General features: G+C 38.4%; 1 protein-coding gene across 4 annotated transcripts in view; it reads right to left on the reverse strand.

Moving 5' to 3' along the window:
- Positions 1–27,522, reverse strand: part of PARD3B (par-3 family cell polarity regulator beta) — a 910,289-nt gene that overhangs the window by 179,150 nt on the left and 703,617 nt on the right. For all 4 annotated transcript variants that reach the window (XM_054722996.1, XM_054722997.1, XM_054722998.1 and 1 more), the window contains one exon: positions 13,106–13,216. In XM_054722996.1, coding sequence (XP_054578971.1) covers positions 13,106–13,216 — 111 coding nt within the window. The remainder of the gene's footprint in view (positions 1–13,105; positions 13,217–27,522) is intronic.

The following is a 27,522-nucleotide window of genomic DNA, read 5'->3' on the forward strand; positions in this document are numbered from 1 at the left end:
CCATCCATCCATCCATCCATCACTCAACAACTGCTTATAGAGTGCCTACTCTGTGAAACGTAATGTATGAGATGCTGAGAGGAATAGAAAAATGATTATAATGTACTCTTTGCCTCAAGGAAATAACAAGATAGGGAGAGAAGGCACATTTGAAATCATAAACATCTACAATTCAATGAAGCAAAATAACAACAATAATAACAACCTGTATCTACCATATGCCAAGACCTGCTCTAGATGCTTCAATTATTTCATCTTATATAAATTTCACAGGAACTCTGACAGCTAGATATTATTTCTCCTTTTTGAAAAATAATTTCCAGACGAACAGGCTGAGGCTCCAAAGGTTTCAGCAAAACATGCACGAATGCACAGCCAATGCAGAGAAGAGTTGGGTTTGGGATGCAACACTACTTGATTTTAATGTTTATTCTCTTTCAAATAAATGCCCTAAGAAAAATGATAAGTTTACCATTTATTGAACATCTCTATGCCTGGCACTATTCTGAATGCTTCACTTCAGTATCTCAATCCTCACAACAATATCATGATGCTACAATGACTATAAACCCACTTTGCAGTTAAACAAAGGAAAGATAGAAAAATTAAGTAACTTGACCCAGGTTATTCAGTGGAAGAATTTTCTTCTAACTTGGGTGGTTTGGGAAGATACAATGGAAGAAGTGGGTTTACTGAATTTCCATTGATTTGGACCAATTGAGGCAGAAGGAGGGTTTCCAGGTAAAGAAAATGGTCTTAGGAAAGGCACAGAGATTAGAAAGGGTTATGGTGATCTCAAAAAATGAACATTCCAGAATGGCTGGAATATACAGGTCATCTTGGCCAGAAGTAAAAATTATAATTTGAAAGCTTGGCTACTGTCAGGTATTATGCCAAGGAGTGTGAACCACATGCAGTAGGCAACAGAAAGCCATTAATAGTTTTGAAGAGAAGAGTGGCTGATCAAGGCTATTATTTACTAATTTGTCCTTCACCAACCTGTTGTATTTAGAAATTTCAACTTCACAAAATCACTCTTCCACAAATTATTTACCTAAGATCCTCCCAAGAACATGACTACTTACAGCTTCTATCTAAACAGCCAACTGTTACTACTGTTGTTGAAATAAAAAGGCTCTTTTATTTTTATTTCTTTTATTTTTTCAAAATATATTTTATTGATTTTTTTTTACAGAGAGTAAGGGAGAAGGACAGAGAGTTAGAAACATCGATCAGCTGCCTCCTGCACACCCCCTACTGGGGATGTGCCCACAACCAAGGTACATGCCCTTGACCGGAATCGAACCTGGGACCCTTCAGTCCGCAGGCTGACACTCTAGCCACTGAGCCAAACCAGTTAGGGCTAAAAAAGGCTTTTAAGTGACCTCTTAGAAAAGCAGACGTTGATGCCACAGCCCAAACCACTTCAACCTCTTTAGACTTTCTATACAAAAGTCAAACAAAGGGTGCAAAGCAGAAAGAGGCAGGTGTCCGAGCCTGGGAAAGGGTCAGGTTCCTTTGGACATCAGTCTAAAGTCAACTCAGATGCACTATAAAGTCATTCAATAATTAACCTCCAGAGCAAGGACAGGTGGGTGGGAGAGAGTGAACGGGGAGAAAATGGACATGTTTGTTCCATTTCCACTGAAGACTGGGTCTGAAACATTAGCAGGCCAGAATTACCATCCCTTCCAGTGTAACAAATACAATGAAAATGCAAAGTGAGGATTTTGTGAATTTAATGACTGTGGTTACAAGTGTTTTCTGCAGCCACATGCCCTGTGGACTTAGAAAGGCTGGCAGGCAGTCACCCATGCCACTGGCACCCGTCCTCCCTGAACTGCTCCCAGGGCTGCCCAGCACTGGCTACAGTCAGCTCTCCCTCGCTGCTCTGCTGCCATCTCATGCCAAGATCACTCTGCGGCTCAACTTCCAACAGGTGATCAATAAGAAACGAGGAGAAGCGTCTTGAATGGAATTACCTGGCACGACTCCCAGCTGGGCAAAGCCTGCATTCAAGTTGGCCTTCTTCCTCACGACAATATCCAATTCAGCAATTTTCACAGATGGTGTGTCTCAGAGCCTTCTGGGCTCCCGAAGGCTACTGAAGGGATTATCTGGGGTCTTTAATCCCCAGAGCTGGTCAGAAAAAAGCACTGAGCACCTAGAGTGAGCCAGGTGCTTGCTTCAGAAATACTGCTTTTCCCAACAGTCTAAAAAGACAGACTTCTCATTTAACAGATTAGAACAGAGCTGCTTGAAACAGTTGAGTGTCCTGACAGTGTATTCATGCAGAGGCAGGTCTTTAACCTGCTCTGACCCTCTCCCGGGCCTCTTAACCTTTCCACCTGGCCACATGCCTCCCCAGGCCACCCCCTTGACAGTTGATTCCAATCACAGTTATAAACAACAATCATTTGGGAAAAGGCTTTCAAATGTACATCCTTGGGCCCAACCACAGAGATTCTGAATATCTACAGCATATGTCTGTCTATATCTGTACATCTATATCCATATTATACCATTATCTATTTCTCTAAAACAGGGTTTCTTCATCTTGGCACAACTGACATTTAGAGCCGGATAATTCTTTCTTGTAGAGATGCTGACCTATGGATTGTGGGGTGGTGAGAAACATGCTCATTTTCTACCTACTAGGTTCCAGAAGCACCTTCCTTCTGGTGGGATAACTACAAACGTCTCCAGACCTTGTTGAATGGCCCCTGAGAGGGAAAATCACTCCCAGTTGAAAAGTGCCCAGGAAATTTGGAGAAAAGCATATTCAAAACTTAATGTTTGAAATCACAGGCCTAGGTCAGGATTTCTATATAAAGGATGTGAAAGGAAAAAAGCAGACTCCGGGAGACAATAGGTTGAGTGTCCTTTGAACCCACAGAGCTTGCCAACCTGTGTGAACAATAACCTTGGCCTCCACAGTGGATGCGTAGTCATGGGAGCTGTCCAAAGCAGGATGCAACATAACATATGGCCAACAAGAAATGAAGGTGAAATGCTTTAGAAGTCCTAGGAAATACCATTTGACGTAAAAAAGCTTCATTTGCCCACATTTGTCATAGCACTTTCAACAAATTAAGTTTATCTGTACACTGCCCAGCCTGAGCTAGTTCACAGTAAACATGCTAGATTCACTTAACTTTTATTTTTTCCTTTTTTTCCCCCTTCCAAGGAACTTAGCAGTTAAAAAACATTTTACCCAAATAAAATGTATAAAACTGAGGCCTTAAAGTATTATTACTACCATTTCATTTCATGGTAATAAAAAGTGGGACTTGAAGAATGCATCCTCAAAAATGGTTTATCCAAAGGCATGGAAACAATTGATAAAATGAGTGTTGGACTCTCATTCCCAAATTCTTGTCACCAAATGGCCTTCTACAAGTTACAATTACCCAAAGCTTTCATGGAAAATGCTCTTTTCAGATTCTGCCACTGCTGTAGGTAACCCCCAGCAAAATAAATATATCTAGATCTCTGATTTGCATAAAGTTCAGTGCATAACCAAAGTTAATCAATTATGTTGAATATATTTTTGTGTGTATATTAAAAGCAAAATACAGATAAACAGAACTTTGCAAAAAATTTTTTTAAGAAAGTACATCTTGGGGCAAGCCCATACGCTAATTTTAAAAAATATGTTTTTATTGATTTCAGAGAAGAAGGAAGGAGATAGATAGAAACATCAATGATCAGAGAGGATAATTGATTGGCTGCCTCCTGTACTTCCTCTACTGGAGATGGAGCCCACAACCTGGGCATGTGCCCTGACTGGAATCAAACTGTGACGTCCTGGTTCATGGGTCCATGCTCAACCACTGAGCCACACCACCTGGGTCTGACTTAAAAAAAAATCCTATCAGGTATTCTATACATTTCTATGGAATCACTCTGGATAGATTAGTATAATTTCTTTTTAGAATGTATTTCAACTGCACTATAATTGAATACAACAGTATAATATGTCACTCCAGGGTATTTGAATTTAAGAGTATCCTCTTAAAACACTTTTTAAAAGAGCTGGTGTACTTTAATCTTAGAAGTTTGTCTGAACGACTATTGGAAAGCCTGCCAGTCAAGTGATTCATTTTATGTATTAATCCAGCTCGGCTGACAAGGAGTTGCTAATACAGCACTTCTAACATTGATTCAAGTTCCATAAAAGGATTTTGGCTCATAAAAAATGCTGGCGCGACAGTAGGATGTAGGTGATCCTAGCTCTTGTCTATAGGAATACAGTAATGTGCCAAATTTTTCGGTGACCACAAGCATTTCTGAGAAGATAGGTGTTACAATGATCAAATAAGTGTATGGATATTAAAACCACCAGCATCCCCCTCTGCCTTCTAAATCAGAAGTAAATCTTGAAAGATGGCTTATGAATACGAGGTGGTGGGGTGTAGCCACTATGCCCCCTCTCTCTCTCTTCAATTCTTATTCTAGGAAAGGAGGCATCCTTACTGCAACCCAAGCATCAATAGTAATTACTGGGATACAGCAAATCTCTTTCCATTCACTGAGATGGTTAGTACTATGAAGAACAGAAATCTGATAGCTTCTTTCTGTCAGCATAAAATGAGACCATGACCTTGTCCTGAGAAGCATCATCTAGTAATATGTTTCATAACTTCCGTGCAGTGATGATCTAATAAGAATCTAAAAGTAATTAACTGGATCTCGGTTAGCTACCCAAAGCCTTATTCAAATACACATTTTTATCAGGACTCTAAGGGAGCCATAAATTGGGGCATTTTGAAAAACTGGGATCTAATCCAGTCCATGATCTGATCAGGGTTCAGTGGTAATAATAAATTAGGACTATTAAAACTGGGAAGCATTCCAACATTTTATTTTGCCCACACCACAGGACCTAGCAAATTCTACTGCAAAAGACAGGGATATTCAGGGAGGAGCAAAGGCGTGCTGAATTAATCATGTGAGTGTGATCGTGCCAAATCATGGGTATTTTCAACAGTTTAAATAATGCCAACGTTTAAGTTCAGTAAATAATTAATTATAGAGAGTCTCTTGGCATATTAAAGAAATCAGCCTTCTGGTATCTTCAATAAAGTGTGCACTCTTTTTAGGATACAATAATGAAAAAATCCTATCAATTCATTTGTTGCTGTATGTATTTAGGAGGGTAATACTTATGTAGGTTACAAGTAAAATGTTAATTCCAAATATAATACTTTCATTTCCTTTCTAAGCATCTTCATTTTGCAGCATGAACAAATGTTGGATAAACTCTAGCCTTATTCTGGTTCTCATTTCAATTGCCAGTAACATAAAAATCTCCCAAAATTAAATAAAATGCTGAGAGGCTGGGAATAGATTTTCACTCACTTGTATTCTCAAACTATAAATGGTTTCTGAATGTTTTTATTTCTCTAAGATGCATTTCGTTTATGGGGGGAACTTGCAGCTGCATAATTAAATTTCGGTTTGCCAAATATCAAAAACACATGTATTGATTTAAATTAAAGGAACAGGCCACAAGCAGCCCGGCTGATAAGGCAAGGGAGAGGACTGTGCGTTCTTGGAAGGCTTCCTACCAGGAAAGAAAACTTAGAACCTTGAATGCAGACACTGAAACAGATGAACTTTCCTCATCTGAGCTTCACTCTCACTTAGGCATTCTGTCCAGGCCACTTGTTGAAAACAAGAGCCATATGTTTTCACGCTTCTCAATTCTGGACGGGAGAAGTCACCTCTTTCCCCCTCACCTCCTCATTTATCCTCCTAAGAGTCTAATAAGATCTACAAAAACAATGTCTCATTAACACACTGAATGACCTCCCTTGCAAAATAAACTCTGATAATGGTATATAAGAACAATAGAAAATCTTGAAGTGCAAAGTCCTGTTATTAAGCTCCTTTTCCTACCCCATATTAGTAAGACGTTTCATTTAATGAAATGTTACTTCGGTGATATGGGACTTTAATGGAAGACAGCCTTTGATGTCAATGGAGATTTTTTCCTTCCTCAGTACCATAGTCCTAAATAAATGAGGAACATATTTTTCTTTACCTAATCTCCACCTGACTTCTGTCAAGGCATTAACAATACAAATACAACACACATCGAGTTAGGTATTTTATAGGTTTAAGACTTTGGTTAATTTCACACTTTGTAGAAGGTTATCAATTTAAGTTCAAGTCTTGGAATAAAACAAAAAGGTATGTTCACTGACTGCTAAGACAATCTCTTGCTTTCTGTTTACTGTACTAATTTACATAATTTGAATGTTTGAAAAATGCTAATTTAATTTAGCCTGATAAAAATTTCTTTAAGCAATTATCTTTGAATATAATATTGAATTCATTCTCCTAGCAATGCACATAGAAATTTAGAACTAATGTTTTAGTATTTCCAATCTTACTAGAAAAAATATGAGTCTGTTTAAAACAGGGCTTCATAGCAGTGGGCTGTTTGACTTGTTTCAGGAAGGGACACATGACCAGCTCAACAAATCTAATAGGAGACAAAGAAAATCCTAGTGACCAATGTTGAACAGGAAACTTGGGCTTATAGACTCAGATAAGAATAGTGCATATACAAGGAGATAAAAAAGCTGTGGTACAAGATAAATATCACATGATCTCACTCATTTGTGGAATATAATGAACAACATAAACTGATGAACAAAATCAGATCCAGAGACAGAGAAGCATCAATCAGACCATCAAACCTCAGAGGGAAGGTAGGGGAGGGTGGGGGTAAGGAGGACAGATCAACCAAAGGACTTGTATGCATGCATATAAGCCTAACCAATGGACACAGACACCAGAGGGTGAGGGCATGAGTGGGGGGTGTGGGGGAGGTCAAGGAGGGGATAAGGACACATATGTAATATCTAATCAATAAAGAAAAAAAACAAAACAAAACAAAAAGCTGTGGTACATTTACACAATGAAATACTACTCTGCTATAAAAAGGAAGAACACTTTACCCTTTGGGACAGCATGGATGGACCTGGAGAGTATTATGCCATAATAAGCCAGTCAGAGAAAGACAAGTACCATATAATTTTACTCACATGTGGAATTTAATGAACAAACTGAACTATCAAGTAAAATAGAGACAGAGTCATAGATAGAGAGCAGGCAGACAGCTTGGCAGAGAATTTAGGGAGGAGACTGAGCAAAGAAGGAAAAATAGAGAGAGAACTTATGGACATGGACAACAGTATGGTGATTGTGGGAGTGGAGGAGAATGGGTGGGAGGTAAAAGAGGGGACAAAAGGTGATAAAAAAATAATAAAAAGAATAGTGCACATACTACCATGGACCAATGCCATGGCAATTTCAAGAGAGGCCACTCTAGGAAATTCAAGGTAAATGCTTCTATACTTAGATATGTACATATTTCTAAGACCCGGAGATCTGGGGAAGATGGTTGAAATAATCTAAGAACAAATGCAGCATCAATGATACACAAAAAGATTTTTGATGGTATGTGGCTTGCTGCATTTAATTACAGTAACTTACATGATTTTGCACTTACATATTTTATTGATTTGCATGTGTATAAATATAAATAAGATAATAAAGGCAATATATCAATGACTGAAGTTTAGGAAACTCTGACCTAGTCCAATACTTTCCTAACACACTAATTGTTTCTCAATTGGTTCCTTATTAGACATTTCCCGTGTCGACAAACTCACTACGTCATGAGGACTGTGATTGTCAGGATGTTTTCCCTTCTATTAAGTGGAAGGTGGAAGGCCATCTCTCTTAAAATAATCCCTCACTAGTATCTTCAAGAAAACAAATGAGTGGATGAATAAAAACAGAGACAGAGAATAGAATGGAGGGCATAAAATATGCCTAATTCCTTTTCCATGGGAAAGTCCTTCAATCATGCAAATCAGCTACATCCTAACTCCGCAGACTGTGACTCCCAGGTCCTTCAACATTTTCAAACGACTTGGATTTGGTGCTGCCATTCTTTGTGTGTGAGAGGGCACAGGAGGCTCCAGGTATTATCTCAGCTGTGTAAAACTGGAATTATTATTTCTTCCTTCGTTTTGTTTATGGACTTTCAGTCATGTAGCCTAGGACTGGATTAACTTTTTTGGCAGGCATATCCTCATATTGACTCATGCTAAACGTTCCCTCAACTAAAACCACCAGGCAAATTTTTCATATATTTGGTATTAAGTCAAACCTTCCACATCCTGTGTTTGTACCGTTCATTTTTGGACCTAAAAGCTAGACTTTATATTTATTCCTATTAAGTTTCTTTGTGTTTGATTCAATCCATTGTTCCAGATGATTCTGTCATCTGACACATTATCAAACCCTGCAGCTTCTTGGCATTCAAATATGATCCACAGACACCATCATTTGATGCCAATGCTCAGCAGGCCAGCGTTAAAAATAAAATTTGAGCAAACTTTCTTTCGTGTAAGCTTATATGGATGGAATCACTAGCAGTCTTGGGGTACAGCTTCTCAAATAGCTAATAATCCCTCTAGGGTTATGTCATCTGGTGTATATTTCTCTGTGTTATCCACAGGACATCATGAGACAATGCTAATGTCGAGGGTGGTACCTCCTCTTTGTGAAGTCCAGAGATTAGAACAGGGGTTTTCAACCTCCACACTGACAGTTTGTGTAGGACAAGTCACTTGTCTTGTACATTGTAGGATGCTTAGCCCCATCCCTGACCCCTACCCAAGCCATGGAAGTAGCAACTCCATCCTTGCCTCCTATCCCCTCAAAACTGTGACAATTAAATGTCTCTAGATACAGCCAAATGTTCCTTGGGGAGCAAAATTACCCCCCCCCCCCCCCGCCTCACTGAGAAACACTGTTCTGGACTCGGCATTCCTCCAATCTAATATAGTAACTCAATCCACCTGTTATGGCTTTTTTGACCTTTTCATAGCTATAGTTATGAGTAAACTATTCATATATAGTACCAAATAGTTCCATATCATGATTTAGATATGTAGAAAATAGTGAGATATGGAAATCATAATAAAATAATGGGAGAAATGGAGAGGTATGATATAATCATAACATTTAGAATTACCTTTAGATTAACCCTTAAATTAAACAGTTACAGGGAAATTGAGCTTCCAAACAGCAATTCTATGATTTGAAAAGGAAATCTATAAAAATTTTTGTACCCGGTGCTCATCAAGGAATTACTACTTGGAACAGTGCAAACTGGAAACACTACATGTTTGGCAATAGAAGATAAATTATGATATATTGATCTCACAGAATATTAGATAGCCCTCAAAATTACATATTTTTGCCCTAGTTGGTTTTGCTCAATGGATAGAGCATCCCGGGTTTGATCCCAGTCAAGGGCCCATACCTTGGTGGGGTGCATGCGGGAGGCACCCAATCGATGTGTCTCTCTCACAGCGATGTTTCTCTCTCTCCCTTCTACTCTCTCTACAAATCAATGGAAAAATATCCTCGGTGAGGATTAAAAAAGAAATAAATAAGTAAATTACATATTTTTAAAACATCAATGAAAATGTTCATAATATAATGCTATGAAAAAAAGGTAAGATACTATATAGGGTATCTGCAAAAAATGTGTACATACTTTAACAGCTGATAACTCGCCTAGTTTTTACTCCTTTTCAGGTTTAACTGATTTGAAATAATGGGTGAACAAAGAAAATTTATCCTAAAGTGCCACTAGACATTTTTTTATGGGGATACATAAAGAATAAAGTTTATAGTACAAAACCCACAACAGCCGATGAACTGAGGACACAAAAACCCAACACAATGATTATTGATGTTTGTGATTCCATTGCTTCCTGTTATCAGCAGTGCCTGGACCAGAACGGTCATCAGTTTGAAAACAGGCGTTGACAAAAAAATTATTCCTTTTGTAGATAGTTTTAAATTTTGAAAAGGAACTGTCTGTTAATGAACCTGACTTTATAATAATTCAAAATGCATGTACATCTTTTGAGACACCCTGTATAGTCTGTATGGATACCAAGTTTTCAAAGAAATAATATACATAGTAAAAAGATTCCACAAATATTCATAGTGGTAATGAAATTATGATGGAATTATGCATGATTTTAATAGTCTTCTTTACACTTTTTTATGTTTCCAAAGTTTTCTTAATGAGCTTACAGTTTTTCCATGCTTTTTCGTGCATGGGAGGTGCTGGGGAAAGTGATCCGTATTCCCTTAGGCATGAGCACTGGCAAGGGTTCCTCTGTGTGTAAAACAGTGTGCAGTGAGGGAGGCTGCTACAGAGAGGATGTATGAGAAAGATGACTATATTTTTAGACTGGGTTACTCAATCCTCTTGGGGAAAAAAATCTGTGTATCATTTTTCATAGAATAAGAATAGTTCAATGTTCCAGCCAAACCCTGCCCCTCCAAGTCAGTGGCCCTCTGACATTAGAATGCTGAAGAATCACCTGGGCTCACCTATTAAACACAGTCTCCTGGGCTTCACTCCCAAGGGTCTCATCCTGCACGGCTGGTGTGGGACTCAGGCATCTTCATTTTTAATAAGCATCTCAAGTGACTCATTCTGATGTAGGTGGCCCATGAGCCACACTTTGAGAAACTCAGCTATAGGAAGTCATGTGGCTTGATTTGGATGAGTGTTGTGTTTTTTGCCTCTATTTTTGAGAATTTCTTCCTGGGTACTCACTAAATAGAGCTGGTATAGCCCCTCAGCGGTGTGTTGGTAAGCTGGCTCTTTGAAAAAGCAAACTCAAACTTTTTGCATTTGCCAATTTCTGTGTAGTAGTAAATATTCTCACCATAACCAATTTCAAGCTACCAAGGGTTTATCAACTAGCTCACAGAATTCTTGAAAGCTTAATAATTGTCTCTCACAAGCTGGTACAAGCTGGCTTCAACACTGTATGGTATATATTGTATGTAAGTGCTTTAAATCCTTTGTAAAAGGGATATGTTAATGAAAAACTATTAACTCGATGATATCTAGAACAAAGCAGTAAGCAATAGGATGGCTTGAGTCATCATAAGGAAAGAATTCTTAAATGTATTAGGAAAAAGACAACTTTATGAACTTGTATACACTATTTCTTATTTGGTTTATGTTTTCCGTGGCCATGCCATGAAGAATGAAAGGCTCACTGAGTTCTTTAAGAGTTGTGAATTGGTTTCCTATGGATGATGGAGAGCCAAGAAATGGGACTCCAGGGTTGGGAGTAATGCCAAGTGTTCAGCCCCCACCTCTACCCTCTGTGGCCCTCGGCCCCTGAGCTGTTGAAATGCCCTTGGTCATTCATTCTATAGCACCCAAGCATAAAATCAACTCCTCCAACTTCTTCCCCTCACACATGATTGAGACAATGTTGTCTCTAGGAAACCCATATCAGATGCGTTTTATGTGTTCATGTGTGGGATGTGGCCTAAGTGAAGGCTAATAGCATAGTTCTTTCAATATTTTGACCAGACATATTTCTTAAAAAATTGGACCTGAAGCCTATACAGCCAGCTGAGGCGAATTTACAGCCTTGCTTTAAGAACAAAACTCCCTCAGGCACCTGGTTCCTAAAAGCAAAACCAGAAAGGAAATGAACTCTTGCTTAAAGACAACCCACCTTATTTTATGGGTTATCAATTTTCTAGCTGGCACACAGTTCCCTAGCTACTAAGAGGATCTCTCCCCTCCCCGCCCCCACCTCCTGCCCCAACCCCAAGCAAGTATTGAGCCACGAAATATATGAAGTCTGCATTCTAGCAAACAGCTCAGTTTCCAGAGGATGAGGCATAGGATGTGGTGCCTCAGTAAGTAAAGCCAAGGGAGCCGCACACTGTGATGTGGGCTCACCACGCTGATGTCTTTGCCAATACACGCATTAAAACCTTAGCCCGAAGTACATTCCCTATTACAGGGTTACTGCCGTTTGGGCGACGCTAGAGTATCTGTCTTTCTTGTCTTGGGGCAGCTGGGCCAGGCGAATAGTCCACAACAATGGAATGCACTTGATTTCCTTCTAACTGCTCCACTGACCCTGGGTGGGAGCCTATCAACTCCTCAAAAATGAGAAAGGACTAAATCGTTTCTTCTTTTTTCCCCTGTTGATAAAGTCAGCCTTCCCAATGGGAATAGACTATAAGATAGGGGTCAAAGGTTAACTGTAGATACTCGTAGTCTGCTCTGTGCTAGAAAACAATGAATAAATATGATTTTCTTGGTATACATTCTAGACTATTAAAATAAATATGAGAAACTCTTTTTTTTTTGTTTTTAAAAAAAGGACTGTAGTTACTAAAAAGCAAGTGGAAAGTTGGACAAATCTGACCTGATACACAATGAAGTCAGAATTTAATATTTAAAATTATATGCTAGTTTTGTCAAATCTCAGGCTCTCTCCAAGTTTCACTTAGTTGTGAAGGCACAACTAAATATGGAGAAATATGAATATTCTACTACATGTTTCAAAATCAGGTATCTATGCATCTACTTGGGATAAATGCCGGCGTTAACATCACAGATACATGAAGGACCTCTTGTCCAAATGGGAACATTAAGCTCCTCAAACTGGAGAATGCAGTCCTTGCAAACTGTCATTATTTCAGTAAATGGAACCGGTCCTTTAACAGATGGGCGACATACTTTGTAACTTGCTGATAGCCTAATAAAAGACACTGGCTTTTAAAAAATGAAGGACATGTACTTCTCAAGTTACAGTACCCAAATGGATTTAGCAGAATAAAATTAAGAAGACATACAACAGTTTGACAAAAATTAGGAACAGACTGTGGAAATATGATCATTCTAAACATCAACATCAAAATGATCTTTTTTTTACTTAAAAAAACAAACTGGTTGTTTAAACCATACGGAAAATATACACTGATAAAGTCAAAACCAGGGGTAGCATATTATGAAATTATAAATACTGACATAATAAAAAAATGAAGTTAATTTCTTCTCAAAATATAATAAAAAACCCTCAAGACAGGCAGTCCCCTTTTATATCAGGTACTTTTCCATTTGTATCAGTCAACCTCTTATGCTTCTTAGAGTAAAATTTCTCCAGTTGATGGATGCAATAACCAAATGAAACCCAGACCATGGCTCACATGCAACAGGGCCAGCCTTTCTGCTCACCTTTCCCGTTCCTCTTTCATCTTCTCCAGCTCCTCTTCTCGCAGGCCCCCATGCTTCAGAGGACCTTTCTGTTCAGCCTTCCCACCCTTCTCGTCTTTCTTCTTTCCAAATCTAGTAAAACACAAAGGAGAAGATGGTTGTTAACAATAACCGTGCTCTTGTTATGGTAAATTTAAGATATTTATGAGATGAATCCATTAAACTATAATTCTTTATACTAAGTAATACAAAATCATTTTGCATAAAATGGAAGTAAAGTAAGATATTGAAAGCAGAAAAATAATATATTACTGAATTCTTTTCCTTCTACTCTCCCTCTTTCCGCTCAGATATTGATTGTGCAGCATGCACAAAATCATATGGTTGAAGACTAAAAATGTCAAACCATTAATTCAGTAGAGATTAAAGAACTGAAAGGTTATCATTAAAATATAAGTAAAACCTGACCAACCTCTGAAACAGGACTCCAGAGCTCCAAGTGGCATGAACATTTAAGGTTCAACTCATGGGATGATATAATGATGGTGCTGCAAGGGACCTTACTGAACACCTACTTTAATACTGTCATTTTATAGATAGAGAACTGAAAGATCTGAGAGGCCTTGGGCCTTGACCAAGACCACCTAACAAGTCCCGTACAGGGCTGGGGTTAGAACTCGGGTTGCCTCCTCCACAGCCCTCTTTCCTTCTCAGCACATTTAGTCTCCAAAGAGCCACAGGCTTCCTAAGTCAGCCCAGGGTGAGTGTGCTCTGAGCACCCCTTTGTGTCAGGCACATTTGTTGTTAACTGGACACAGTGGCACTTATGATACCTTATGTTTTTTCTCTACCTTTATTGAGATACAATTGACATATAACATTGTGTAAATTTAAGGTGTACAATAATTAATAAATAATAATACAAGAATAAACTATGTTTTGCATACTCACAACTATAAACCTACTTTTGGCCCACCCTGTATATACCACATCTCCTTTATCCATTTGTCTGTTGATGGACACTTAGGATGTTTCCATATCTTGGCTATTGTGACTAATGCTGCAATGAACATGGAAATGCAGATATCTCTGCAAGATCCTGCTTCCAATTCCTTTGGATATATATCTGGAATATAGTGGATTCTGGATTGCTTGATCATATGTTAGTTCCAGTTTTAATTTTTTAAAACAGTTAGTTCCATACTGTTTTCAATAGTGACTGTACCAACTTACATTCCCAGCCAACAGTGCACTAGAGTTCCACTTAAAAGAACAGTGTATTTCCTCAGCATTTTGAGGAAAATAAAATTGCACATTTGAAATAAAAAAGCTATTAAATTATTAGCAGGACACATTCTTAAATGACAGACATTTTTCCCAACAAATATTTTCTTCAGAAGCAATCTCCCATGGTTTTGGTATCAACACACATAAAATATAAAAAGACTTGATGTTCTGTTGACAAACAGAAAAAAAAGTCACTCTGACTAAGAACATTTTTCAAATTACACATTCTCGGCTGACTGCCCCACCCCCACCAATCCCGCTCTCTGTCCCCCAACCTTCTGACAAATGCACAGTGAGTCAGAATCTCCTCATACGAGGACCTGGCTTATAAACTTGTAAGGAACTCTTGTTTTCTTCTGAATTTCATACAAATGGGTTATATTTGTTTTTTCTAGATTGTGTTTCAATCTAAAGCAGAGGTTGCGCCCTAGCTGGTTTGGCTCAGTGGATAGAGCATTGGCCTGCAGAACAAAGGGTCCCGGGTTTGAGTCTAGTCAAGGGCATATACCTTGGTTGCTGGCTCTTCCCCAGCCTGGGCCCTGGTTGGGGGCATACAGGAGGCAACCAATCAATGTGTTTCTCTCACATCGATATTTCTCTCTGTCTTTCCCTCTCTCTAAAAATCAATGGAAAAAATATCCTCAGGTGAGGATTAAGAAACAAACAAAACAAAAACAAAGCAGAGGTTGTTAGTCAAGTGGCAGCTCTGTATCGCACGTGGAAGATAGCACCACTAATATCTACATTGTTGTTGGTATCAGAACACAGAGGCATCCTACTTTCCTCAGAGTCTCTCCCAATTTGGCTTTTCTGCATATTGTGCAATTTCTAATTCCAATTAATAAATCCTCTTTCATGAACTTTCTCTCTTCCCATTGCTATCTCTCTCTAGGCTTCTGCTCCTACTGCATCCCACCATCCCCACCCGAGTATTCAGCCTAGTTTTGGGATGTTGGTTGATCAAGTATCAGCTTTAACTCCAACATCCCCAGCCTTTATCCTATCTCTCTCTTTCCTGACTACCTTTCTGCATCTTTTTTTTTTTTCTCACTGAAGAAATGACCTGATATCATTTATAGACGTAAACAAGGAAGAAAGAGAAAAATACAAAATTTAAGAGCATTAACTTTCAAATATAATTGAGATTTGCTGATATATTCAAGGTCTCTCTTAAACCTACAAAGCAGGAGATATCTCAATACTGTGTATTTCCATGAATAAATTCTTTAGTTTTTCAGACTCATGCAGAAAAGTCTTAGAAGTCAATATTATTACTCTAAAATTCTTTATGAAAGAAGTTAATACCTTAGTACATCACATAGAGAAACAATTTTCCCTCAAAATGTCATCAGAAATAGTAATATTTGGGCAAAAAAATAAAAATTGTGGGGAGTGAGGATAAAATAATGCTTCAAGAAGTTGATAAGGGCAAAAATGTTGCCAAAAACTCTATAGATATTTTCTCTGTGTCTTAAATATCTTCTTCTAAATTTGAAGGTTTTGGATTTTCTGAGACAAAAGTAGTTTTGTTTTTGAAGGGCAAAACTAACCTATACCCTAGTATACTTTGATCTTTATTACCACAACCAATCAAGTGTTTTTCCTTCCTGCAGCTAAAGTATTTCAATTGTACTGCAGCTTGAGAATAGCTTATAATACTCCAACCCTAGTGGTACATGTTTGGTCAAGAAAAGGTTGGTTGTAAGTAAATTCTGCAAAGCATTTTCTTCGTAGCAAGAATCATCAGTAATAAACCAACCAACCAATTCCATAAGTATTATAAATGTTTTGAATTAAAGTTCATGATCATTTACTAAAGTTTCCAATAAGAAGGGTGTTCATAGCTGAGAAATTTATTTCATTAACCAGAGAGAACAGTCACAAATTATTTTATTTTATAAAGTTTGGGTAGGTTCAAGAACAGAATTTTAAAACAATAGTCTTTAAAAGGACTCCCATATTGTTAGGGTGAGGAAATTAAGAGCCAGAGAAGTTAACTGCATTTTATTTATTAACACACAGAATTCTTTAGTCCAGTTTGCAATCAGACAACTTAATTATCGGTGGTGGTGGTGGTGGTGGTGGTGGTGGTGGTGGTGGTTGTGGTGGTAGGGAGTTGGGAGAAAAGCATCAATTTGATGAATTTGTTCTGCTTTCCAAAGCAGCCTCTTTGGGGTCATTTCACAGCCATTCTTACTTTCCCTGACACACAGGAAGAGGAGTTGGGGAGATTCAGATACCTTGATTCACTTCCCCATTAGCTATTTTTGTAAGAAAATTCATGAGGACCCTAAATGGCTGAAATTACTGCTTTGCATTCTAGGGTTTCAAATATCCACTGCATTCCAGGCCTCCCATTATCTATTACCTCGGAAATTCGAGATTGGCCATTCTGGGCGAGGTGCCTTAAGGAAATTGCTTTCAGGTCAACCTTGCTTTATATAAAAGATATTTTCCTGAAGAGTTCTGTGCACACATATGGTTTCAATCAATAGACTCTTATGTTCCATGTACTTGGGAAGCCTGTTTAAAGAATTTTATGATGGATCTTTTTGTAAAGTGGAAAAATCACCTTTCAACATACCCTTTATGTAAATTTAGATTTTCATGAATTATAAGTTTGCTTAAAACACCTGTCCCTGTTCATTTCTATGGAGAGGTTATATGAAACAGCTTCATGGAAAACTAGCTTGCTAGCTTTCTTCTCTCCTTCATACATTTGTTTTAAAAATATTTATTAGGCATCTCTTCCGTGTCATAGTACTTAGGTGTGGTACTGTATTGGGATACAAAACCAGGCACTACCTCATGGAATTGACATTCTAATAGAGGAGACTGTTACCAAACAAGTATATATATATATATATACAGTTGTAAGTTGTGAAAAGTGCTATGAAGGGTATTAAGAGAGACAATACTAGGATATTATTGGGAAAGTGCTCAGTGAGGAAATGACATTTAAACTGATACAACAAGGGTGAGAGGTCCAGACAAGCAAAGAAAGGAGGTAAGCCTTGTGGGTGGAAGAATCAGCACACGCAGAGGACGAGAAGTGGGAAAGGCCTGGTGCATCCCAGGCAGCGACAGAAGGTCAGAGTCGCTGAAGGAATGATAGCAGAGCAGATACTCACACAGGAACCAGAGGGCATGGAGGGCAAGGACCAGATTGCAGGTCTGAGAGAAGCTCAGAGTTTAGTCTAAGAGTGACTGTAGGTCATTCCTTGGTAATTCAAGGAACAGAGAAGCTAGTCAAGGAAATTGGGAGATTTAGAGTGTTAGAAGAGAAATCAAGTCATTTTAAGCAGAAATGACCGAATGTAATGTACATTTTATTTTAATCTTCACCCGAGATATGTTGAGAGAAAGACACACACACACACACACACACACACACACACACACACACAGAGAGAGAGAGAGAGAGAGAGAGAGAGAGAGAGAGAGAGAGAGAGTGTTTGGAGGTTTGGCAATTGGTAGCCATTCATCAACTTGGCAAGGTTCAGTGGAGAGGTGTGAGCAGAGGCCAAGTGATCTCAACAATGAATGGCAGGTAAGTACAAAATTTTGTGTCTCTGTGTGTATACAACCATTGCTGGTAGGATGGGAGTTAGAGGCAGGGTGGAAAGTTCAAGAAGGACATTTTCAATTTGGCTGATATTGAAGGACTTGTGTTTGCTGAGGGAGAAAAAAATGCCACAGAGTGTGAAAGGTTAGAGATGGAACAGAGAAGAGAATAAAGTTATTTTATTACTGTGCTAAAATATACATAACAAAATATACCATTGTAATAATTTTTAAGTGGATATTTTAGTGGCATTAAGTACATTCACATTGTAGTGCAACCTTGAACCACCATCCTTTGCCATAATATTTTGACCACTCCCTGATTGCAATTCTGTATCCACTCAGTAACTCCCCATTTCCCTTTCCCCAGCCCCTGGTAACCACTATTCTACTTTCTGCCTGAATTTGCCAATTCTAGGTACTTTATATAAGTGAAATCATACAATATTCATCCTTTGGTGTCTGACTTATTTAACTTAGCCTAATGTCCTCAAGGTTCATCTATGTTACAGCATGTATCAGCATTTCCTTCTTTCTAAAGGCCGAATGACATTCCATTGCATGTACTTACTGTATTTGCTTATTCATTCATCTGTGGATGGACATTTGGGTAGGTCCACCTTTTGGCTAATGTGAATAATGCTATCATGAACGCTGGTGTAGGAGAACAACATTCTTGATAAGGGAAGAGGTCAGAGATATACAGAACCTCTGAAGGGATTGGCTGTAAACAGGAGGAGATTCGGAAAAAGAAATGGCTAGGAGAAGAAACTAGTTTGTTTATAGAGTTGATAAAGGGGAAGTGAAGGTGTTCCCAGATAATTAATTTAGTAGGTAACATGATACAACATGTGCGAGAGAAGTGGTTTCTATCAATAAAATGAGTTTTCTTGGCAGAAATGAAGAAATCAAAGGAAGTAGAATACACAAGGTGAGAAAGAACCCCAGAAAGGGTTACAGAAAAATACCAAAAAACAGACCTTACTTATGTTGTGATTTTGCCTAGGTGTGAAGTCCCTGAGCAGCCATCTGGGGAAGTAGAATTCAGTAATGGCTTATTCATTCACTCAATCGTATACTGAATAGCCATTACACATCACATGGTTTATGTACATATAATTTAACCATTAATAGCATCAACTCTCAGGTAGTATCTAACTTAACAAAACAAGCCCCAGCATCCTATCATTTTCCATATGATAAAGATTTTAAATACAATTCTGAGTAGTTATCCCCTAATTTCTCAGCAAATATTTTCTTCTGTTTCTTTCCTCGAGTTTTCTAGATAATGATGACCTTTCTAGATAATTCAAAACCTTTGCAGATTCCCAGGCAAGATGGCAAATGATCCAAATTCACAATATGTATAGCTCCATCTCTGGCTTTTTCCATGTCTAGTCTCTCATGTAATTCACTTCGTAGTTCTGCTAAGTACTGTCTACAACTTTCCTCCTAGATCCCATTGGGCTGTTTAGGCAGCTATTAGCATCCACTCTTCTTCCACTTAAAAGCAATCTTGAGCAATGGCTTAAGATGATTAAAAGGTGGGCAAGAAAAAAGTTCAGATAATCTTACTCCAAATTAATGGTGAACTATGAATCCAAGGATAGTTGAAAGTTTGAAACAGAATGTATTTCCCCCCCTCCAATTGGAGAATACCTCTAGGTGGCCATGATGCATTTGGAAAGGCTACGAGATCCAGTCACCATTAACATTAAACTTGGAAATCTATGGAATGATGTCAGATATGAAAATGCACAAGCCTCACGGTCATGTTTTCTGGAGTTGGATAATGGTTCATTCTCCCTGTAACTAGCTGACTTACAAACTACACATGATATTGTCTTAGCACTTTATAAATTATACAGTTTGAAATAGCTCAAGCAAAATATGGGAGGAGAGAAGTTCACAGACCTTTGACTGTATTTCCATAGTTTATTCTGAAATTCACCCATAAAAGGTTTCTGTTGTCTGATGTATTCTAAATTGGGTTGTGAATTAGCATATGCATATGCCAACAAAATTAGCTTCCATGTATTGAAACCTCCTATGGTTTTGTGCACTTCAGCTATTGCTTCTCTCTAAAACGTATGTCACAGAGGTCTTAACTTGTTTACCTCAGATGGTTCCCACTGTATTTGAGAGTTAGTGCATCTTATAAAAATTCAGTGAAAATTGACCAATTAGATAGTTTTCCCTCCTTTTTATGGGTACCTAAGGGCATTGCCTACTTTTATGTTAATACTAGAGGCCTGATGCATGAAATTTGTGAATGGGGGGGGGGGAGGCCTGGGACCCTCAGCCCAGCCTGTACCCTCTCCAATCCAGGACCCTTGGGGGATGACTGACTGCCAGTTTAGGCCTGATCCCGGCAATCGGACATCCCTCTCACAATCCAGGACTGCCGGCTCCTAACTGCTCACCTGCCTGCATGCCGGATCGCCCCTAATTGCCCCCCCCCTCCGCCAGCCTGATCACCCCTAACCACCTCTGCCTGGTGGCCTGATCACCCCTAACTGCCCCCCCTGCTGGCCTGGTTGCCCCAAACTTCCCCCTCCCCCCCTCTGCTGGCCTGGTTTCCCCTGACTGCCCCCCTCCCAGCCTGGTTGCCCCTTACTGCACCCCCTGCTGGCCTGGTTCACCCAACTGCCCCTCCCCCCCACTGGCCTTGTCACCCCGCACAGCCTGTTGTTCAGTTGTTTGGTCGTCCCTCACTAACTCCCCTGCCGGACTGGTTGTCCCACGCAGCCTGTTCAGTCATCTGTCCAGTTGTTTTGGTCATGACGGCCCCTGGCTTTTATATATATGGATTATTGATAGAATAATGAACAAATTTGTGTTTGTTGGAAATCAATCTTGATTAAGCAAGAAATACATTCAATTTTATTTTCAGCCTTACACAGTATGTAGGATTGCCGTTGTTAATGTTGGTGACTTTTCAGGAGGGGGGTGGAATGCTATCACCCTCTTTGCTTTCCCAAACAGAAGCATTGATTTTAAAACTCGAAGTCCACTCCATGGCCTATGAAAGAAGATAGGGATTTGCTTCATAGGATGTGTTCACAAACTGCAACTGAGCTGATGCTTTTTAGTAACTAAAGAACTCAATCTTAAAAGTCGTGTTAACTCTAACTGGGCCAAGCAGTTGAAGCCCTAAAAATAAGATTTCTAATTAATATTTTAATTTCTGGTATATGGCTTAGACATTTATTTGGAATATGTTTTTATGTTTCCAAGATGAAGACAAACTATATGAAAATGACAGACATGTTTAATCCCACTGATATCTTTATCTACCACTTCCTTTGAGGCCAACCTTCCTGCCTACCCTAAAACTACTACTTTCCTCTGGGCTGTTCCTAATTCCAGGATGTGACTCCTAAATTGGTGGTCATGGTAACTCTTCATTTCCAAGCAAGAACTCTTTAGATCTCAAATAGGTTGATGTTTGTTTTGGGGATTAAAAAGCAGAGAGGTCCTATAACACTATAAGATTTCTCCCTAAGCAGATAAAACACCTGCTGGGTAGAGTCTTAGACAGCCCACAGGCTCAATTCAAGTGACTGGGAATCCTTGAGCTAATTTGCCTTTCCTGACCGAGGAGCTAGGAAACATGTGAATTTGGAAATACTGAATACATTAAAAATAATTCTAGAGGATCCAGAAAATGCAGTAAAGCAAAATGCACATCACCAATAACCCATCTTCCTACAAATAAACAACCAAGTGAAGAGATCCTCTAGAAGACTGACTTATAAGAATCAGTTAAGGAATTTGGGAGCTACTGGAAAGTTACTTTAAAAAAAATATATATGTTTTGAAAAAATATGTTCTTATTGATTTTTTAGAGAGAAAGGAAGGGAGAGAGAGATAGAAATATCAATTATGAGAGAGAATCATCGATCCATCGGCTACTTCCTGCATGGCCCCCTTACTAAGGATTGAGCCTGCAATCCGGACATGTGCCCTGACCAGAAATCGAACCACGGCCTCCTGGTTCATAGGTCGATGTTCAAACCCTGAGTCATACTGGCTATGCTGGCCAGTTACTTTTGCTGAGTTTTTCTTTTTGTAGCAAATGCAAACTCTGCTCTGAGATTATTAAAGCATCATTCTGTTAGGTAAAAGAGGGGAAAATATAAAAAAGAGGCCAGAAATAAAAATAAGCCTGAATGAGTGAGCAAGAAAGATAAAGATACTAATAAGATATGATTTTCAGATCCACACGGGGACTATAAAAGCGTATTAGCTGTCACTATCACACTGGGTTTTAAGTTATTCTACCCTCCGCTTTCCAGAAGAAGAAATCCTCGTCAGGAGCACCGTGAACTTGATTAATCGCTTTCATACGCTCTTGCTGGCTCTGAGACATCGTAGGCAAGAGCCTCAGTGATGCAGACTAAATGCTTAGGATTTCTGGGAAATATATTTAACAGGAGCATTAAAGAAATAGATCTTTTTTTTTTTTTTTTTGCATTCTTATGCTTTCTTACTAGTTAGATAGGCTTTTCTTTTTATTAAATGTTTACTTATTTCAAAGCAGGAGACATGTGGCTTCTTCGTTTTTCTTCCTATTATTCTTAAGTGGGTCTTGGAGCATCTCTGAAGGCTGCTGGAGTGCACAGGTGTGACCCAAGGCCTGTCCATAAAACCCCAATACTGAGTCAGACAGACCACACGCTGGAGTTCTGACCATGGCCAATAGCCAGATAGCCCTTCTCATTCTCCCACCCAGGGCATCCCTTCTTCCTCTTTCCTTCCGTTTTCTCTACCTCCTAAGCACCAGAAACCCCAAAACAAGGAAAGAGTGTTCTGAGACCAAATCACACCTCATGTCTAAACATTTTCTACCAACTGTGGGAGGTCCTCCCAATGCCAGGGCTTTCCTCTGATCACCCTGCTGGGCTCCGCCCACACTGACCAGGTTCATCCTGCATAAGGAAATCCCGGGAATATAGCGCAGGAAATAGCTCTGAGGTTCATTCACTGGCAGGTGATGCCATTTCAGCAAAGGGCCTGGGAAGGGAAAAACTGACTGACTCATGTCCATGAAATTAACCCCAGCGAGGGCTAACCAAAGGGGCTGGAGGCCTCATGTACTAGTATAGTCTCTGAATAGAATGTCAAATAGAACTTACATTCCAACATCACCAATGAACATGCGTGTAATTTGTATAAAATCCATTACCAGAAAAAAATAAGGGTGCCCTTAACTTGTTACGTATAAAGAACAAAAGGACAATGTTCAGAAATGACTGATTTTTGTGGGGAGAGGGGTGGACAATGACTATTCAAAGGACCATTTTAAAGGAAATCCTGGATGTTACCTCTCAATCTTCAGAAGTTCAGATAACAGGGCACATTTTCGCTGGAATTCATCTGCACTGGATAAGAATAAAATGATTGAGCTCTCGATCCAGTCTAATGGGAGTAAAACTTATCTTTATAGCTCTGATTAAACAAAAAAAAAAGATCACTTCTTTGATGCCCAAATTAGCATCTTTTCTCTAGCATACTGAATTAATTAGCTGAGTGACAAAAGAATTAGTCCATGTAGGATCAAAGCTGAAATCATATTTATCTGAAACTTAAAATTAAGAACACAGCATTAACCCTCGATAGCTCATGTAATGTTCTTTTATGTTCCGTATATTCTAAACTTCTGCATGTCACATAAAGTATAACTTGGGCTTTAAAAATATTTTTTCTTTTTAATATATAAAATGTTCCTCAAAAAGACAATGAGAACATCACAGATTTTTTCCCCTGGGGGTGGAAAACTTTTCCATTGTGCCATAAAAGTCTTAAATTAGGTGGCTTTTTTCCCCCCAAGCATTTATTGTACAAGTACAAAAGAAGCAAAGTAATTAATTCATGTTAGAGCTGGTAAAAGAACCTTAAACAATAGAAAGAGTTATTATATTGATTTTCAATAAGTGATACTAAGTTTGAAATTGTTCTTAAAAGGTGGAAGCTCTCTTAACTGGGCTTTTTCCTGTAGAAGAAAAAGCAATTTTGAATAAGGGAGAATTGTTGGAGGTTAATTTCTGGGATGTCTCCATTTGCTAGAACTCACATTTAAAGGTGTTTAATTTTTTTCATGTGCATAACATTTTTCCTATACAAAACAAACTTGGGTAGGCATATGTATCTTTATTCAGGATAGGATGGAGAATGGATTCAGGGAAGGTTACAGAAAGGAGGAGGGCTTGTGCTAGTATTACCAGCTGTATCTGGAATAGGGTACTATTTTAACCATTGCTTAAGCATGAGCTCTTCAAGGGCTAGGGCTGAGTCTCTATATGTTTTGTTGTTTACGCCTTCATGCATTCATTTAACAAATACTTATTGAGTACCTACTTTCTGCCAGATTCTCTAGTAGATGCTGAGGATATAAGTAAATTCGTCAAACATGGTCTCTACTCTTATTCTTAGTGCCTAATACACAGTAAAAATTCAACAACTATTGCTGAGCCGAATTACAGATGAAGTCTGGATTTCAGGGAATATCTGAATATTGCTGGCCTCCTTTTTTCATAGCCTCTATCCTAGAAGGAGGATCCAATGGTTCTTCATAAATCAGCAAGTTATCCCCCTACAAAGCTCCCAAGCTAGAAGATACTTTCCCTATAAACAAGCCAATCACCGTACTAGCTCAGTTTAGGTGTGAGAGCTCCAAGGTAGGCACAGCCTGGATGTCTATAGTCAGCCACAGTAAGATGAAAAGGGGACAGACTGTGACTCACCTAGGAAAGGCAATGGGCAGGACACCTGGCTATCTAAGCATCATGGGGGCCCTGAGTCACTTTAGGCTCCTATCTCTGATGACCAGTTCTTTCATGTTGTACAAACACCTTTTTCAAAAACACCACGCCAAGTTCTAAAATGAGATGTAAACCCCAAGCCATCATTAAAGATGATTAATCTGCAAGATGTCACCTAGAAACAAAAACATGATGTCTATCTCGTACTTAGACCTTTAATTTCAGCTTCAGAAATTATGGCCTCTTTAATCTTAGGTTTCAAATAAAGATATGTGTGAGGTAGTTGCTAGGTTCGCATTCTCTAGAGTTTTGACACTGCTTATCTTTGTCATTAGTTCATCCTGTCTTTAACGAAATTCCAAGTAATAACAGCCTCCATCTGTGCTCCTTAATAAAAGAGTTCTTTTAGGAAAAAGAGGTTATTAAAAAAAAATTGAGCCATAACTTAGTTTATAAGGCAAAGGGTCAGATTTCAATATTTTTATGTTATATTTAAAGTTAACTAATATCCTTTTTATTCTATAAGTCCCTTAAGAGTAGGTCATAAAACTGAATTGATTCTCAACTATGAATGGGCTGATAGGAAGAAAAAATATCTATCCTGAGTGTCTCAAGAGAAACTGTACATAACACTTGGATTCATCTAGGGCACAAAAGTCACAGGTCTCATGAAATTTTTCAAATCTGTGTTGCTTGCAAGAGTCACTACTTCAGTTTTTTCAAAGTCTAGAAACTCCCTTCCTCTAGGTATATTTGAATTTAAAAATTTGGGACCCACCCATGGGTTGCCAAATTTAAAATGAGGTGTAATTTGTTATTTTAAATAGAATTTCTGTTTATTCATTAAGTCACACAGTAAAGATTGTAGGCATCCTCCAGGTTCCAGAACACCTTATGCTGAGGAGCTCTGCCTAAGTGACAGTCACTCAAGGGCCATTGAGCAATCAACGTTTCCTTTGTCCAGAGGGGCGGGACAAAAGACAGGAATCTTTTACATAGGAATAGGTTTCCCATGGGATTGTAATATCATTTTATAAAAATGATATAATCTCATTCTCAGCCATATAACATCACTAAAAAAAGTATATCCAGGATTAAACAATAACAGCAATATAATTTCTGACAAGGTTTTCTAATCACCTATAATTCAGAAAGAGCTATTACTAGTAACACGCAATCATAAAAAATATGCTTTCACCTAGAAATGTGTAGCAGCTTAGCACACTTATGATTTACAATTTGACCGAAGAAATCAGAAATTGATTTATAGTCTGTCCAAAGCATCAGGCTCTTATTTGCTTGTCCACTAGACTGTGAAACTACTATTCTGCTATGTAAGTATATTTTCTTGTTCCTCTCTTTCCAGTACCAAAGGCTAATTTTTCTTTTCTTCAATATCACAGATGAATAATTCCCCCAGATTCCTGATACCATTCTACAGTTCAAAATGGCTGCCATAGTCCTCACAGAATCATAAAAGAAACCAATGCTAGGAATTTTGTGTATATGTAATTAAATGCACAATCTTCTAAAGCACATAATTAAATAAATCAGAGGTCTAATCCTCTGAGTAGAACATTCCACGTGGAATTTTTGGTGAGCATATCTTAAAAGAAAAGTCAACGATTCAACCAAGTAAATTAGCCTGAGGGTGTTTCCTTATCTCTGTAGATATTTTTAAATATTAAATCCATTTTGGACAGCATCACATACAAGGAATTATATTGGAAATGTTACTTTTGCCCAACTATGTGTTTTCTCAGATGACAGAAGTGTCTCAGAATCTGCCTGTGTTTCAGAAAGGCTTTGGACGGCCGGTGCAGGGCCCACCAGCAGCGGCACTCGATGGTGCTGGGTTGGCAACCATCACCCAACACATCTGCAACCCGTATTTGGCTTTGGATTTAACGCTTCTGGTCTCTCCAGGTTTAGCATTTCTAAACATCACCACCTAATATTGAAGCAACTTCCAATAACTCATCCTTTTCACAAACATTACAGTCATATTTGATTCTGTAGAAACCCACAGTATTTGTGTTTTTCATTTTGGAAGGTTATTTGGAAACCCGGGCCAATGTATTATTTCAAGTGTGACTGAGCTGTTGTCATTCATTTTACACCAACCCTAGGACTTTGTAGGTCCCATCCTATTGAGCCCTGTGGGCTCACGGATCTTGCCAATCCAGTGAAGTAAGAATGAGTTTGGATAAAAGAACAATAGATCCAACCATTATCTCAGTTCTATAAATGTAACATTCGAGAGCATTAATAACAAAGAAAAGAAAGAAGAACTGGAATAATGTACAATTTGTTAAGGAAAGCCAGAACTTGACATGATTGATATAAGTTTAACAAGTTAGGGGGAGGAGAGGTAGGTCTAAGATGGTCACATTAATAGACAAAAATATCAGAAGATTCATGAATAGTAATCCTAAAGCAATTAATTAATATGTTGCACCTAAAATAATGACTATTGGATAAACCAAAATTTTAAAGGTGATTCATAAGTGCTTTGAAATATAAAATGCCATTAATAACCTATCATGTAATATATAAAACCATAGCTTGCTTATTTATATATTTATTTATTTATTGGATTTACACTGGATTTCGGTATAAAATATGCATATTACATATCAATTTTTACAAGCACCAATATATTTTAAAAGTAAGTTTGTTCAATACATATTTTTGAAATGTTTAAATTATCTTATTTAAATTATCTCTTAGTTATTAAATTATCTCTCTGTGGAAAATATTCTATTTGCATTTTTAGCTATAAAGAGATTTGTATGCAAAGTGTTCTGATTGGTTCAAAAATTG

The sequence above is a fragment of the Eptesicus fuscus genome, chromosome 11 (assembly GCF_027574615.1).
Source record: "Eptesicus fuscus isolate TK198812 chromosome 11, DD_ASM_mEF_20220401, whole genome shotgun sequence".
Lineage (NCBI taxonomy): Eukaryota > Metazoa > Chordata > Mammalia > Chiroptera > Vespertilionidae > Eptesicus > Eptesicus fuscus.